Source organism: Parasteatoda tepidariorum, chromosome 7, assembly GCF_043381705.1.
Source record: "Parasteatoda tepidariorum isolate YZ-2023 chromosome 7, CAS_Ptep_4.0, whole genome shotgun sequence".
Lineage (NCBI taxonomy): Eukaryota > Metazoa > Arthropoda > Arachnida > Araneae > Theridiidae > Parasteatoda > Parasteatoda tepidariorum.
In genome coordinates this window covers 22,182,790-22,199,430 of record NC_092210.1, presented here as the reverse complement: position 1 = coordinate 22,199,430, position 16,641 = coordinate 22,182,790, and the positions used below count along the sequence as shown (strand labels likewise).

Sequence of the window (16,641 nt, the reverse complement as noted above, 5' to 3'; positions counted from 1 at the left end):
GAAACATAAAACTGGTCAGAACAATAAAGAACTATATTAAAAGTTCTTTTTTGTGAAGTTGAAAACAATAGTGTCTTATTATAAATTTTTATTTTTTTTATCTTACTTTAAATATACTTAAATATTATGCTTAAAAGTATCTCTGATTCTCCATTTTCCATAATTAGAAAAAAAATGTTTGTTTGAAGGTATAAAAAATTAAACACACATTTTTGACAAAAAAACAATGTACATTACATGAAGATTATTATGATAACAGTTAAGTTTAATTTTAAAAGAACTATTTTTTGTGAATTTTCTCTTTTTGTTGTTTGTCATATCAAGAACATTGTGAACATCTTCCTCATTCATTTTGCCTTCCACATCACATTTGAGACTGCATTTTACTCAAAAATGTGTATACATGCTGTTTCAATTTTAAATACGTGGAGTTTTCAAATTTGATTACTATTAGTTTCGAGTCTATTTTAACACTTATTTGCTTAATTTTGATAAACACCTTTTATGTAAAACTTTAAGGAAAAAACCCTGACATTGAGCAGTACAGAACAAAATTACAATATTAAACTATAAAAAAACTAGCATTGTTATTGAAAAGAGTTACAATGTAAATCTAAATGAAAACCTGACTTTAAGTGTTACAGAACAAAATTATAACGTAAAACCCTGACATTGAAAAGTACAAAAGAAAATTATAATGCAAAAAATACTTATCAGTGCTAGTAGTTTATCTGTATTGGCACTATGTCATTAAAAACTAAGTAAAAGTGACACAAGCGCTGACAAGGTCCCCATGAGAAATCTTAAAATAAAATCCTTTTTCAATATTGAAAATTTAAAAACTTTATTCTCCGTTTTGTTTACATTAGATGATAAACCAGGCATTGTTGCAGTCAAAGTAATATCCAAATTTCTAAGAGTCCCATACAGGAAAACTTTTTTATCAAAATCGTAGAAATGGGACATTTGATATATTTAAAATGTAAAGATGATTATTCGAATGGTTAATTAAACTCAAAATTCTTTACTTCGAAAGTTTCAATGCCTGATACATCACCGATAAAAATTAAACGGAGCATAAAATTTGAAAATGAAATAAAATAAAGTGATAAGGAATATTAAGTTGTTCGCTTTTAGTAATGAAATTTGGTAAGAAAAAAAAATCTCACATACTTTTTTCCATAGTATCCTAAAGGTCCTGTAGAAAGAGAATATTTAAGAAGACCCCGCGGTCTCGTAGAAAGAGAATATTTAAGAAGACCCCTCAAAAGGTTTTGTCCGGAATCCCTGCATAGTATCAGCAATGGCTCCATCAGGGAATCGTTACATTTGAACTGAAGAGTTGAGTTGTAACATTAGGAGAAAGTCGTTAAACATTTATTTTTAGAAATAACAACAAATACCTATTTTTAGAGACATTTTAATTTTAAAAAAATTTATCGATATCCACGTATTCTTTTCTTGAAAGGCAGTAGTTCATTGTTAGCAAAATAGTTGATACGATTGAAAGTAAAAAACAATTAATTTCTTCATTATTATTCAAAAAAAATTCACATCAATAATTTAGAACAAATAAAGTACTCTGACTAAAGAAAAGGTCACTTATACACCTATACGGAAGTCGAAAGCTGTTACTCAAACGAGAAAACGATTTTTTAAAAGCAGCGAAATTTTATATTTTCATTGCAATTCAAACCAAACGATAATTTGATGTGTTTACATTTTATTGTATAAACATTTTGAAATTTTCAATACCGCCGGAAGAAGTGCTTTGTATAATTTGTTTTTCCCCTCTCGAATCATTGACTTCATCCGTTGCATAAGAATCTTATTTCACCTTGCCTACTTATTTCATTAACATCCGTTCTCGGCACAAAATGCGCCAAAACTCTTATCCGCGGAAGGAAATCTTCACAGGTAATGTCTTAAGAGCGGCGCATGCGTAGTAAAGACAATTGAGACAGTAGGCAGGTAAATATTCTTTCCGCCGCTTTTAAATGTGTTTCATTATGGAAGATCTTATTTTCTGAATTGCACGTGCGTTTATTTTATGTTGTTGCACTTGACATTCAGCAGGTAGCACTGCCTGATCAGTGTGAGAACTTAGCAAATAACAGAAATAATGTTTATGAAACATATCAAAGTTTTACTTTTATTTACAAGTATTCCTGCTTTATTTCAATTATTAGGTGAGTAAAATTCTTTGTTTCTGAAAATTAACAATCTGAAATATTTTTGAAGCAAAATTATTAAATGCGCTTTTTATTATTATAATAAAGCTTAAAATTGAAAACTTTATAGCTGGAACAATTAAATAATGAATAGACTAAGAAATCTTTAATTTTATTTGCTTTCCTTTCTTTTTTTAGTATGCTATGAAATATTGTTTTACATCTTATCAAATTTTTAAAATCAAATTGTGTTTTTTTTTTTGTTGAAAACTTCTTTTACATTGAATAGTACTTAAACATCATAAGTATATCATAAGTACTTAAGTAATAAGTACTTAAACATCATAAACATTAAAATAAAAATTAAAATATATAAAAAATTATACTAATTAAAATTCATAAAGTTTTCTAATAAATTAATGTTTACGACATTAATATTAAAACAAGACAAATTATTAATCAACAGATAAAATTAAACCGATTAAAATAAAAAAATAAGGATAAAATAAAAATAATAAATAAAATTTTAAATAAAACAATGAATAGAATTTCTTCTTTTCTTAAAATGAAACCTGTAAACATAAATGAGACGTACGGTAATGGAAATTCCAACCGCAAGTTAAAATATATTTTTGGTTAAATAAATAGTTTTTAATTTTGGCCTGAATTGAGAAATAAAATTACTCATGTACTTATCTATGCTTACATAATAACTTGAGTTTTTTAATAGCATTCTTTCTATGTTAAAATATATAAATCAGTCTGAATTAATAATATAATTTGTATTTTAAATTGTGAAGAGGAAGATTACTCTCACGCAGGGAAATATAAATTGAACAAATGAAAATTTAATTATGCGAAATGTCGCAACTTGAAAAATAACATTATTTCATCTCCTTTAAAAATAAATAGTACAACCAAAATTATTAGTAAATAACCAATTTATTGATTAAAAAGCTTTATTAAATTTTGTTTCAGTATGCGAAAACTATTAGACATATGAACTTAAAATTAGCTAAGTGTGTAGAAAATGTACTGGGAGCATTATGAAATAAAAATATTTAGTACTCGGTAATTATAGTTAGAATTAATAACTATTAAACTTGTAGCAAAAATACCCTGAGGGCATTTCTGCAGTTTACAGATATGCGACTAAAGATTCTTGCTGTAAAATCTTCCTTATTTATGAGCTTAGTTCAGATTTTTTTTCGAAATTTAAATTTTTCCAGAGTTTTTTAAAAAAAATTATCACTGCTATTTTTGGCCAATTTTTCTTATTTTCAATGCTTGAAAATATTTTTTTATCCATAGTAAGAAGAAAATTAATTTTTCTCACCTCAGGGTTTCATTTTATAAGCTCACTTTAATGTCAAAACTAACAAAAAAGAAACCCAAAAAAAAAGAGAAATTAGATGTTGCCAGATGTAAATTTTACCATTTATACTGAAATTTTTAAGATATAAAACACATAATTCAAAAGAGGTAAAATCAGTTTCCAGTTTGAACTGCTATAATGATACAAGATTATTTTTGGAGATCGTTGATGAGTAACATTACTTCTCAATAAATGCCTAAATCATGCATAAAATTAATTTTGTTTTCGAACTCAATTGTTTATATTTCGTATCCAATTAATATTTACTAATGTGTAAGTAAGTTGAATTATAATATGATGGAATAAAGTGAATTATACTTAAGAAGTCAAATAATATAATTTAACTTGGTTAAAGTAACTTAAAGTTTCGTGAAATTTATTCAACTATGTACAAAATATTGAACAGTATGTAGTAGCAGTAGTTAAACCTTCGTAATTGTTACTATAACAAGATCCACTGTAAACAATCATTATTATTTATTTGGTTTGTATTTGTCTAAAATGACTGTTTTTGATTTCCCTCACATAACAATCCCGATTCAACGGTAATCCCATTCTAGATACAGTAACACAATCCTATCAATCTAGAATTGACCTAAAAAGAAAATAGAATTCTAAATATTTGATGAGCCTTTGGAGGTGCGGAGTATGCAGGTAATGACCTGCTTTGCGTCTCTTTTATTTACACTTTCTAGCTTTTTTTTCTTCCTTTTATCATTTTCAAACTAAGTCAAAGGAAACGTTGAGTAGGTTTTTGACAAATAGATTTAATTTTTTTGCGGAAAAAATGTCAATTCGGAAAATTCTATTTTATTAAATAATTTAAAATTATATTTGAAATTTAAAGACATGTGGTAAATTTCTTTTTTAAAAAAAAATCGAAAATCACTTTATTAAAAAAAGCAAAAAGTTATTTTTGAAAAGAAACAAATTTATTATAAAAAGAAATAAAAAAGGCTGTTTATGAAAGAAAAACATCATTTTATTAAATAGTAATTATATTAAAAAGTAATCTTATTAAAAAGTAATTCTATTAAAATAAAGAAAAAGCCATTTTATTAACCCTATGAGCGGGAGGAAAATTTAATCAAAAATTTTAGTCAAAAAGAACCAGAGAAAATGTGGTCATCGCATGGACGTTCAGGATAAAGTGATTTGCTTATCTTATTTTTTTTCTTCAAAATTTGAAATGGTTGTTTTAAAAGAAATATGATTCAACTCTGAAATATCTTTTATGCTCGTGCTTGTTTTTTCCTTCGTAAACTTAATACGGAAAAAAAATCGGTCGCGTGACGCGGGCACAACTTTAATTGCAAGATAAGAATAAATCAAATGAAAGAACAGAATTAAAACACATACTGCTGATAATTCTAAAATTAATGTTAAAATTCGGAATGTCTTAGAATTGAGATCATACTTTTTACTTTGAGGTGACGAAGGGACTAAGGATCCTCTGAGACAAGCAGATCTTGCCATAGTCTCCCACGAAAGCGGGTTACTCAATTATAAATTCAGAAGATTTTTTGACTTCTTGGTTGGACTATCACTAATTAGATAATCAGTGACATGACATAATAAGTGATAATAATACTGATATCGCCATTACTTTGATTCGATCTTAGATATAACCAGTTTTGTTCTCTTCTACATAAGTTTCTATTATTCAATCACCTCACTGTACCATAACTTCTAACTACTCTAGTGTGCCTCGGTCAGTTTTTTTTTTTCTCCCTAAATTGTAGAAATCTTAAAAATTCGCAAAATATTAGATATCTCAACAAGCTGGGAAGCACATATTTGACAATGCATGAACATTACTTTCGGTTTCACGTAAAAATCATACTTCTTCTAAAAACAACTTATTCTACATGAAATAAAATATTTTGTAACTCATGTCCAAAAATTTTAAAAACAGAAATTACTTAAAAAGGGAAAAGCAATTAAAGTTTAAATGGCGTGTATAATTAGCTACAATATATAAATGCCTTAATATCTCCATTAATTTTCAAAAATTTCTTATAAAATTCCGTATGCAATGCGCCTCATATTTAAATAGCTGATAGCTATTAGCTTGGAACGCGAAAAAGATAGGTTTCTTTTATCAAAAATAAAACACTGTCCCCTCAAGTTTTTAATATATTGTAAAAAAGTTATTGACATCGTCGTTACCTTTACCCTTGTTCAAAAAAGTTTCGTTTCTCGCTCACTCACAAATTCAATTTCTTTTCTCGTGTTTTGGGAGCCCTCTGCTTTCATTTAAAATAATGTTCATTATTTTTATAAGGGGATTCGATTAAGTATGTAAATATTCATTCTCAGATTATATGTTAATATTACCAGAATTGTTAATATTTATCTATCTGAGATCCGGTCTTTAAATAATATCAAAAAAATGCGATTTTTACTACATGTGTAGAAAAGGTTAACTTTTGGATGAGATAAAAAAATTAATTAATATTAATTAAAGTTTTAATATTTTTCAATTTTTATATAAAAAATATAAATTCTAGTCTTTAGCACTTCTCGCATGCTCTATGATATTTTTATTATGCATTTTTTTTCCATTTTGAGCATTGAGCAAAATTCAGAAAAAATTGAATAATAAGATTTTTATGTGCCATATAACAACCCAAAAGATTTCTACTATCAAATATCTTTACCCTTTCTCATAATTTCACGTTATAATTAAATACTTCCAACGCATAAAGGTAGAACGAATTATAATTTTATGTAAGCAACCACTTTCTGAATGGCATAAAAAAAATTCAAATTAAAGTAAAACATTTGTACCAAACGTTGCTAGATATATTGGATGTTGGATATAAAAAAATAAAGTATGCTAGAGAAATTTTTAACATTCTGTTAGCCAGGCTAACTAAATGTTAAGTTATTCTAAGTTATTGTGTTCAAATGATTAATTAACTCGTTTTAAAATTAGTTACAGTATAAATGTTGGTAAAATGAGTGGTATTACAAAATCAGATAATGTAGATCACTTTACCGTATAAGTTTTTTTTGTTCATTCTTGTTTATTATACTCAGTTTATAACATCATTACATTTCTATTTCTTTTTTTCTCTTTCTTTTTTTTTTGTATAATTTTTGAGGATCTTGATTTTGGCGCAGATGGAGCACCGGTGTTATAACACTCGAATTACAAGCAAAAGTGTATTTTGTATTCTTTAATTATGAAAAAACAAGTCTAATAGTTATTAAAAAAACCCCGTTAGAATATCGGAATTGCATTTGTACTAAAATATTAAATCCAAAAAAAAAAAAGTAGTTTGAGAAAAATTTTCATTCATGTTCAAAAATTTATCAGTAGCTGATTTTGTTAATTTAAAAACTTCAATGATGAATAACTGCTTCTCTTAGATCTAAATTACTGCACATTTGAAAAATTATTGCTAGGAAGTGAGCCGCGTTTTGAACATTTTACCTTTAACTCAGAAAAAGACACCGGTGTTTCATGCTGCATTTCATATAATCATACATTATTAAAATGTTTTTTTTTTTAATTTTCCAATGCCCACCTGTGCTAACATTTTGTCAATTCAGGCATTTACAGGGTAGACTTGTTGACCATTCTTTCAGGGGCACCATATTAGGTGGGTAAACACAGTAAGGACAGATAGTACAGATAATGAAAAAACATCCATGCTTGCCCCGGGATTCAAACCCAGTACCAGAACCTTTCTAATGCAAGGCCAGTTCAAAATAAAAATCTCTGAAATCCTGATAAGTAAAATATTTAGTATATTTTGCAATAGTTATCAGGAAATTTGCATTTCGTAAAATCTACTGGATTTTTTTTCCTATCCATGTTGGCAGCTATGATATTGTCTAATAATATAATAAACGAGTTCGATTGTTTGTTTTTGTGCAGTAAAAAGAAAAGAAAATTAGCAGAATCGTTTGACAAGCGATTTTTTTTTTCTCTTGCAGTCGAAGGTGTGGAAGATTGTGACGTAGGTAAACAGAGGCGATGCCGGCAGGTCCTCGTTACGGAGCTCGATAAGCAGAGTCATGCAGCCAAAGATCTCGAACTTCAATGCAGGTGAGTGTGTTGTGTGGGTCTCAAATGAAGGTCACGCCAAGGGAAGTCCTCTCGGTCGAGATTCCAACCACGAAATAGGAAGAAATAGCGCAAAAAATGGATAGACTATTTAATTTCTTAGTCTGTTATCAAAACATGCTTTAATTTGGACATCAAAGAAACACTTAGTGGCGATCCCCGCTGCTTTATTTCTATCCAGCTATACGAATTTCCTAACTACGTTAATTAAAAATAACTTGATTTTTTCAAAAGATTTTATAGCTATTCTATAAAGAAATGGGAATCTTTTAATTCCTTAGTCTGTTATCAAAACGTGCTTTAATTTGGACATCAAAGAAACACTTAGTGGCGATCCCCGCTGCTTTATTTCTAGCCAGCGATACTAATTTCCTAACTACGTTAATTAAAAATAACTCGATTTTATCAAAGGATTTTATAGCTATTCTATAAAGAAATGGGAATGTCAGCTATTAAAAAATAAAGCTTAATAAAAAAAAGTTTTTAAAAATAAATCATGAATATGAAGTTTTGTGACTATAAAGGATAACCTTAGAGACTAGGTTTAAGAGAGGAAAAAGAAGCCTTAAAACTATAAGATAACACGCAACTAAATCAGAGGTATGCAACTTTTTTGATGATATCGATAAGCAATTTACTTAATTGATTTTTAAGCGGAATTATGATTTGGTTAAGAAGAAAAATAAGACTAAAGTCTGAAAACTTTTCCCGATAAACTAACCGTTAAACTATGAAGTCAATAAAAAGTATATATTTACGAAATAATAATATTTCGTGAAAATGTATATAATTACGATCATTGGCTACGATATAATAATAGGCCGAATTTTGATCAAAAATATAATTTTTACATTAAAGTGTTCATTAATGTTGTTTCTAGATATATGTGCTTTACAAGTTTTCAGAATTTTTACTCAATGAAAATACAATACACAAAATAATCATTACAAACATGACATCTTAGGACACTTTTTTTAAAAATCTTAATATGATTTGATTTCCGAAAAAAAAGAAGTAAAAAGTAAATACTTTAAAAACTCCATTTTTAAAAATGTACATACTACTAATGCATGCACTGTTACTACTAATTTACTTAAAATACATAATCAGTTTTAAAAATATTGGATCATATACACCAGCATTTCCTTTTAAAAATACAGATACAGTTTCGAACAGATATATAACAAGATGAGGTAAAATTGTTAAGCGATAATTTTCATTTTTTGGTTTGCTAAAACTAAGCAGCGTTTGAAACTTATGATTAAACTCATTATATATTACTCAACATTTTAAAGGCACTGAAATATTTCTGAAAGAAAAATCTGCTGAAAATAACTAGCCGAACTTCTATAATTACATTTGGGGAACAAATGTATTGTTGCATTCATACAAATACTTGATCTTGCTTAATTAAATTGTAGGGATTTGAAATCTGAAATAAGTTTTGCTCCTAAAGCTGTAGATTTTTTATACGACATTTATAGTCTATTTTCTGTCGAAATGTACAAGTTTAAAAACGTTATATATAACGGTGTAACGCAAATATTGCGACAAACTTCCAGGGGAATCAGGGCACATAATCAAGATTAAAATTGAGTAGGAACCTATGCCCGGATATTTCGGCATTTGCGGCTAGGGAAGCTTCCTTATTATAACTTGCTCAGAAGCACACTAAGAAACAGTTCATAATAGGGAAGCACCCCTAGTGGCGTATCGTGACATTTCCTGGCATGGGGTTCCTATGTAATTTTAATCCTGATGACGTGCTCTATTTCTTCTAGAAATTTATCGCAACATTTATGAGACCTCTTGTAATACATAAACCTTTTTAAACTTGTACATTTCGACGAAAAATGTCAGTTTAAAAATCTGTAGCTTGGGGACAAGATTGCAGATTTGAAATCAGTGATAAAAAAGTGACTTCATTTTGTTAAGAAATTCTAATACTACAAAAAAAATTGTTTCCCCGTGTCGATGAAATGAAACGATCGATATTACGATTTTAGAATTCTTTATAAATAATAATGTAATAAACATTTTCAATAATAATTTATAAAATTAAACTAACTATATTTCTTCCGTTACACTACATACTTCTATTTCGAGAACACAAATTAACTACAGTTAAGATGCATTATTGTCATCTGAGATATTTTATTAATTTGTATCTGAAATTGTCAAAGTCAAAATTTTTTGAAGTGTGCGTTCTTTTTCCGTGAGATTTCCCACACAAAGAAATCATATTATTTTCCATCTTTCAAATCCTCCGCCAAATAGGCGTGGAATCTGCCAATGAGTATAATCAAACAGTGGTTGCGGAGGGGAATTATTTCAGCATGTGAAAGATAATAATGATTTTCGCTTGAGAAACCCCCTTCTTTTCTTCGGGATCAATGATCGCCAAAAGAACGCGAAGTACTTTCGAACCGTTGTTTATGAAACAGTATTCTCGTGACTAAAAAGATACCGTGTGGCGCAGGTCACATAATTCACGTCAGAAAATTTCGAGCTTGGCGAAAGTAAATAATAAATAATTAAAATTATTTCAAAATTAAGTATTTCTTTGTAGTTAGTTTTAAATATGTTTCGAATACCTAGAATCAAGGAACCAAGTTTTTCAAGCTGCCAGTGAGGAAAAGGGGAATATTGCAGTCATAGAGATAATGGGATAGTGAGCGAGTGAGAGAATATAGATTATCCCTACAATAATTGAAGAGACATTTTCAGTTTTTGCCTTTTTTTATTTTAAGTTTCTCAAGAAATACTCAGAGAATTATTTTCTAGTTTAGAAGTGTTCAGTTCATGCAATTTTTCATATACAACAATTAGGTTACGATATGAGTATTTAGAATAATTCTTTTATAGTGCGCATGCGTAAAAAAAATTATTACTATTTTTTTTTAAATTTCGTAGTGAATTGTATTTGGCAACTAATGATAAAAGTCTGATTTCAATAGCTTAAAAATATAAGAAGTTTCAAGAAATTTTCTGAGTATTTTTTTTTCTGGATCAATCAAAATGATTATGGGTTTTCCACAAATTTTATTTTGCAGTATTCTAAATTACACTTCCTTTTAATAACCGACCGGCAGAAACATATTATATTTGTGAGCAAACCCCTTATCGTTTTGATATTTCTCTTAAAAAAGTACATTTTCATTATTACGTTTGAAAAATTATTAATGACTGGTTTTGTAAATTAAAGATATTGCTATTTCTCTTAGATCTAAATAACTGCGAATAAGTACAAGTTTTAAAAATTTTAATTTCGAAGTGAGCCGTGTCTGGTGGATTTTACCTTTAGCGCAGAAAGCGACACCCGGTATACCATGCTATATTTCATAACTATAAACTATAAAAATATTAAATACTATATTTTTAATTTAATTTGACATAAATTAATAACAAAAATAATGAAAAAGTATGAAAAATATATTTAATGAAAATTTTGCGTGCAAGGGTAAATTAATTCTATTTTGTCAAATAAATTCCTTATCACTTAAGTTTGAAATTTGTTTTATAACCAAAAGGTGGGAAAAAAACAATCTCAAAATATTCAACAATATGCAAGAAATTTAAAAAAAATCTAAATTTATCGTTTTCAATGCAATATTTGAAAATAACCAAAATAGTTAATTAAGTTTTATCTGCGTATTTAAAAAAAAAAAATTTCTCACATTTATGAGTTAACCTTCTTCTTAAACTGTATAATCACTGTATAACTGTATAAAACTGTATAACTGTATAAGTGAAAATCTCATTTTCAGTCATTATTTAAAGCTTGGGTCTCAGAAAGATAGATGGAAAAAAAGAAACACATCCGCTTTTAAGTTGAAATTTGAAACTCCTATCTCTAATTTGCACCGGAGTTAATTGAATTTTCTACCGCATTCCCGTCTCTAATGACGCATCTACACCCGAGTTTAAAATTGCACGCATGCATATTTTTCCCCCCTGGCATCTTTCATTTCGTGTCTGATGACTATCCATTTCCATGTTTTTACCACAATCGTGGGAGATGTTACTGTTTGTATCATGTGATGACAAAAGGGAAGAGGTCATGCCTTTGTGTGAACTGACCCAAGTCGTCGGTCATATGGACACGTAGGACGCCGATATCAAAAAATGAGACATTTTTCTGAGACCAAATTTAGTTCGATTGAAATAAATTTTTTCCATAATGGTGAAGTTTATTACTACGCTGAGCAGAATTCAAGAACGAGTTAATGAAGTCTTGTCATAAGTTATAGAATTTCTTTCGTCGCCTTAAGGGCTGCATAGTGATGCATTCGGTCATCCTAGTTTTTTTCTATCTTGATTTAAAATTTTGACCTCATAATTTCTCACAAGATGGTAAGAAATTGTCAATTTTAGACTAACAAATATCGGCGAAATACGTGATCGAAAATTTCTCGCCGTGAGAAATTCGAAATGTATTGTATAATTTTTCGATTGAAAAAATTAATTTAGACCACGATAAAAACTAATTTACTTGGTAAAAGAAAGCGTAAATATCGAAAAATTGCCCTTTTGGAGTTTGGGCTAAATGTCCTATCAAAAATATTTTTGAATATATTATTTTTGAAGGCGAAGCTAAAAATACATTTCCTTTGACAAATGGAAAATTTACTTCTTATCACAAAAATCGAAAATAAGCCCCCAAGTAATAAAAATGACTATATTTTGGACTCAGACGTGGTGGCTCAGGAAATAGAGCTCTTGCCTCCCAATGAGATGATCCACGTTCGATTCACAGCGTTGGTTGGTCGATACAAATTCTGTTCCCACCTCGCACCAGCCACAGTGCTGACATAAAATCTCCTCCGTGGCAGATGGATCATGAGTAAGAATTCCCTAGCCGCGGACTAACCGTGAGAGGGTTCCGTGGTTTTCCTCTACCTGAAACGCAGAAACGGGTTAGTTCAATCAAAATATCGACCGCGAATGCTACTTTATCAAAAACCTTGACCCAGGACGACATCTTTTGTCTTGTTGATTGACTACAAAATCACAAGGCTCCAGAGTTGACCATTGATAGTCGCAAACTCAAAACTGGGTTAGCTTTTTTAAGCCTGTTTTAAAATTAAGTTTGCTTTTTTTCAGAAGAAAGCGTGAAAAGCGAAAAATTACCTTTTTAGAGTTAAATGTCTGTTCAAAAATATTTTTGAAGAATATGCAAAGAATATCTTTCTTTTGTCACAAAGAAAACCTGTTTCTAATCATAAGAATCAATAATATGCTCCTAAATTTTTAAAAAAAATTGCTATTTCGGCCTTAACTTAGATTGTAAATGATGATATAAAAAATTTATGCTAGTTTGTAACCTCGTTGTGTTGAGGAAAGAGTATAAACGTTTCAAAACCATTTTGATTCATGGCGATTCAAATGTAAATGAGAGAGAATTAAAATATATTTAACTCACAGACGGACTCTCAGCAGTCTAAAACATTTTTTTTATTTTCTGTATAATGCATGTAAAATGTAATTAGAATTATATGATGATACGAATATTCATTAATACCTCACTCAATCGAATGTGAAAATTGAATCTTTATTCTACTAAAGGCTACGACTTTTCCCAATCAACCAAATTCTGGATAATAATTCTTTTACACGGGAAATACTAATTGGTGTGCATTATCTATTAGAAAAAGTATGAAAATGTATCATTTAAATGTAAATGTATATTTCTGAAGGCTGATAAAAGGCGTGCAATAATCTCCTGCATTACACTTTCCCTTTGCACTGTTTTTTTCTTCTTCCTTTTTTACATTGGCTTGTTAAATATCCCTCAACCTAAATCAAAAACAGAAAATAATTAAGTTATTAGCCTTTCCTATTTTTTATTTCTGGCTAATTCATTAATTTCGAAATCACAATTCTTCAAAACTATTTTGTATATTAAAAGTAGGGAAATATAAAACAGCCAATTACTAAAGAAAAATCCTGCTGTTTGGTTTTATTTGAAAAGCTAAAAAATATTTTGCGTTGTATTTTTTAGTTCAATGCAAAATATTCAAAAGCACTTTTAAAATTATGCGAAATTTCAAAGGAAAAGTAAAGCATATTTAGTAAAATATGTGCTAAATTTAAATTAATTAATAAATAAATAAACCCACTTAACATGTTTATTTTGAGAAGTCAATTCTTAGTCTGAAACAATCAAAAATTTAGATTTTTTGTGTTATATTTTTTAGCGAAATATAAATAAACTTATTTTATGCATTCAAATTTAGTACAATCGTATTTCAGACATACATGCCTACTAATTTTTTTTTATTTAAAATATTAATTTTTGCATGCGTCAAGTGAAAAACAAAATGGTAAACTTGCAATAATAAATGCGAAAAATTAATTTTGAATAAAATTTGGGAAAAAGGTCTACATAATATATTGAACATTTAATACTTGTTGACACTGATTGAATAAAAAAGGGGTCCGAAAAATGCATGCCTACTCTTATGTCAAATATTCCTCCAAGAGTTTTGTTTTATTTTTAGAATCGCTTATTAGAAGACATTCAAATAAGAAAAAATAGAACTGGGTGATTTATCGAAGCATCGTTAAATATTGTTTTTAGTGTCGTTGAAATGGTATTTTTAAAATAATTCTCACGATGTATCATAAACTTATTTTGCACTATTAATTATACGATAATTATCGATAACTATATTATAGAGATCATTATAAACACCAATAATATTGAATGCGATATTGTTGAAAGTACTATCGATACTTATAATTAACAGATATGTTAATATCGTGAGTCAAATTTGATAAATATCGTGATATACATCAACGATGTATACGGATATTACCATTTCGTTAGCACCCAGCAATATTTTAATCATAATGCTGTGCAAGTTGCGATCTATATCTAATCAAGAGGTAAATCAGTTTGGAAAATCTTTTTTAAAGCAAAGCTAATTGAAATGAACTTCGGTAGGAGAAATTTAAAAGTGTACGAAAAAGTTATTAATTTTATGATAATCATAATTTTATGAAATATAAAATCACAAAAATCTCTGCAAGCACGATTTTTTTCAACTAATTTGTCAGTCAATAATCCAGTTTTATATCCAAATCAGATAAAAGCATGCTGTGCAACATGAAGCACCATTTATAAAACTAATTTTCGCTATCTATCAGCAATCCAATTTTACAACCAAATCAGATGAAGACGTGTTGTGTAACATAAAACAGCAATTATAAAACTAGTCATCACAATCCAGTTTTATATCCAAACCAGCTGAAGACGTGTTGTGTAACCTAAAATATCATTTATGAAACTAGTCGTTACTGTCACACAACTGTTACATTTTATATACAAATCAGATAAAGATGTGCTATGTCATAAGAAACAGCATTTATGAAACTAGTCTTCACTGTCACTCAACAATCCAATTTTACATCCAAATCAGATTAAAACGTGTGATGTAACATAAATCATCAGTTATAAAACTAGTTTCCACTTGAAAATTTAATGTCTCACTTGTTCTAAACTGTCATTTAGATTTTCATCTTCAACAAATTGAGATATCAAATAGAACAAAAGCAGTTACTGAAGTCAGCGAGCCGCGAAAGATAGGAATACACAAATTGATTCAGTTATTGTTCCAGTTAATAAATAAAAAAAATCATACCGCTTTTCTCTACATTTTTTGAATTTATTATTGTTTCTGTCCTGGCAATGATTCATGTAGAATCAGATTTTTTACCACTCATGAAGCAATTTAGTTTGATCAAATTTTATTAGATTATTTATATTAATCATATGATTTAATTTCCTTATTTGTATTTGTTTTCGACTTACTTTATTTTTTCGCTCTCTATTTGACGTTATATCTTTATTCTTTTGCTTGTATTTTACGCTATAATATTTAAAAATGTTTTTTTTTATATCAAGTTCAACTAATATTAATTTGAGTAATCAATTGCATTAAATATTACTAGGACGCAAATATTTTCTTCTTCTTTTGCATGATTTTTTTTGTTAACATAGATAGTTTTATATCGCTGAATTCAAATCTGCAATCGGTATGTATCTCCAATAAGAATGGCATTTTTAGTCTAATTTTGACGAATTGTACAAGTTTAAAAACGTTATATGTAACAAAAGGGTCACATAAATGTTCCGATAAACTTGTAGGAGAGTTAGGACACATTACCAGGATTAAAATTGCATTGAAATCTAAGCTCGGAAATGTTGTCATACTTTGCTTGATTTGTTTCCCGATTACATGTAGTCTCTTTACGTGATTCTCAACAAGTCTTTATAGGGAAAGCGCACCTAGCCACGTATGACGACATATGCGGGAATGGGTTCTTATGCAGTTTTAATTCTGGTGATGTGTTTTTGTCGCAACATTTATAGCATCCGTTGTTGTATATGACGTTCTTAAATTTGTACATTTTGATAAAAAATAGACTTAAAATGTCATTTAAAAAATATATAGCTTTAGGAGCAAAATAAATTTCAGATTTGTAGTTCACACCCCCGAATTAGGCAAGATCGAGTGTTTGCATAAATGAAGCAAAAAATTTATTTGTTCTCCATTGTTTTTAATGAATATCTATATTATTTAATTAAGACGCTAGTATACATGTATATTGTCATGAAACCGATTTTTTTCTGGTTTCTGGTTTTGGCAAAGAAAAGTTGAAATAAACTGAGCTATAAGTTGGAAAAAAAATGAAAGGATAAAAGTGATCAATTCCTGTAAACAAACTGTTTTATATTTTTTGTTTTTAAAATGCTTATGAATTTACGCAGGTAGCATACTCATTTAGATTGTTTTAGCTTTAATAGTTGCTTATAAGAAAATACAGGGTGCTGATGACCTTTGAATTCTTTAAGCAAAATGCCCTTAAAAACACGAAAAAATCTCTAAAAACCATCAAATACGACATTTAATTGAAAGATAGTGTTCTTTAAAATGCTAGAAACATATTTCAAAATTGACCTTTTTTTTAAAAAAAATATAAAACGTAACCTGCACTTATAAGATTAATACAAAATA

At 28.5% G+C, this 16,641-nt stretch overlaps 1 protein-coding gene across 1 annotated transcript in view; it reads left to right on the top strand.

Moving 5' to 3' along the window:
* The first annotated feature begins 1,336 nt into the window (after positions 1-1,336).
* LOC107451908 (uncharacterized) overlaps positions 1,337-16,641 on the top strand; it is a 29,338-nt gene continuing 14,033 nt past the window's right edge. Inside the window, exons 1-2 of the mRNA XM_016068141.4 lie at positions 1,337-2,189; positions 7,492-7,603. Of these exons, the coding sequence (XP_015923627.1) occupies positions 2,123-2,189; positions 7,492-7,603 (179 nt within the window). The 5' untranslated portion in view covers positions 1,337-2,122. The remainder of the gene's footprint in view (positions 2,190-7,491; positions 7,604-16,641) is intronic.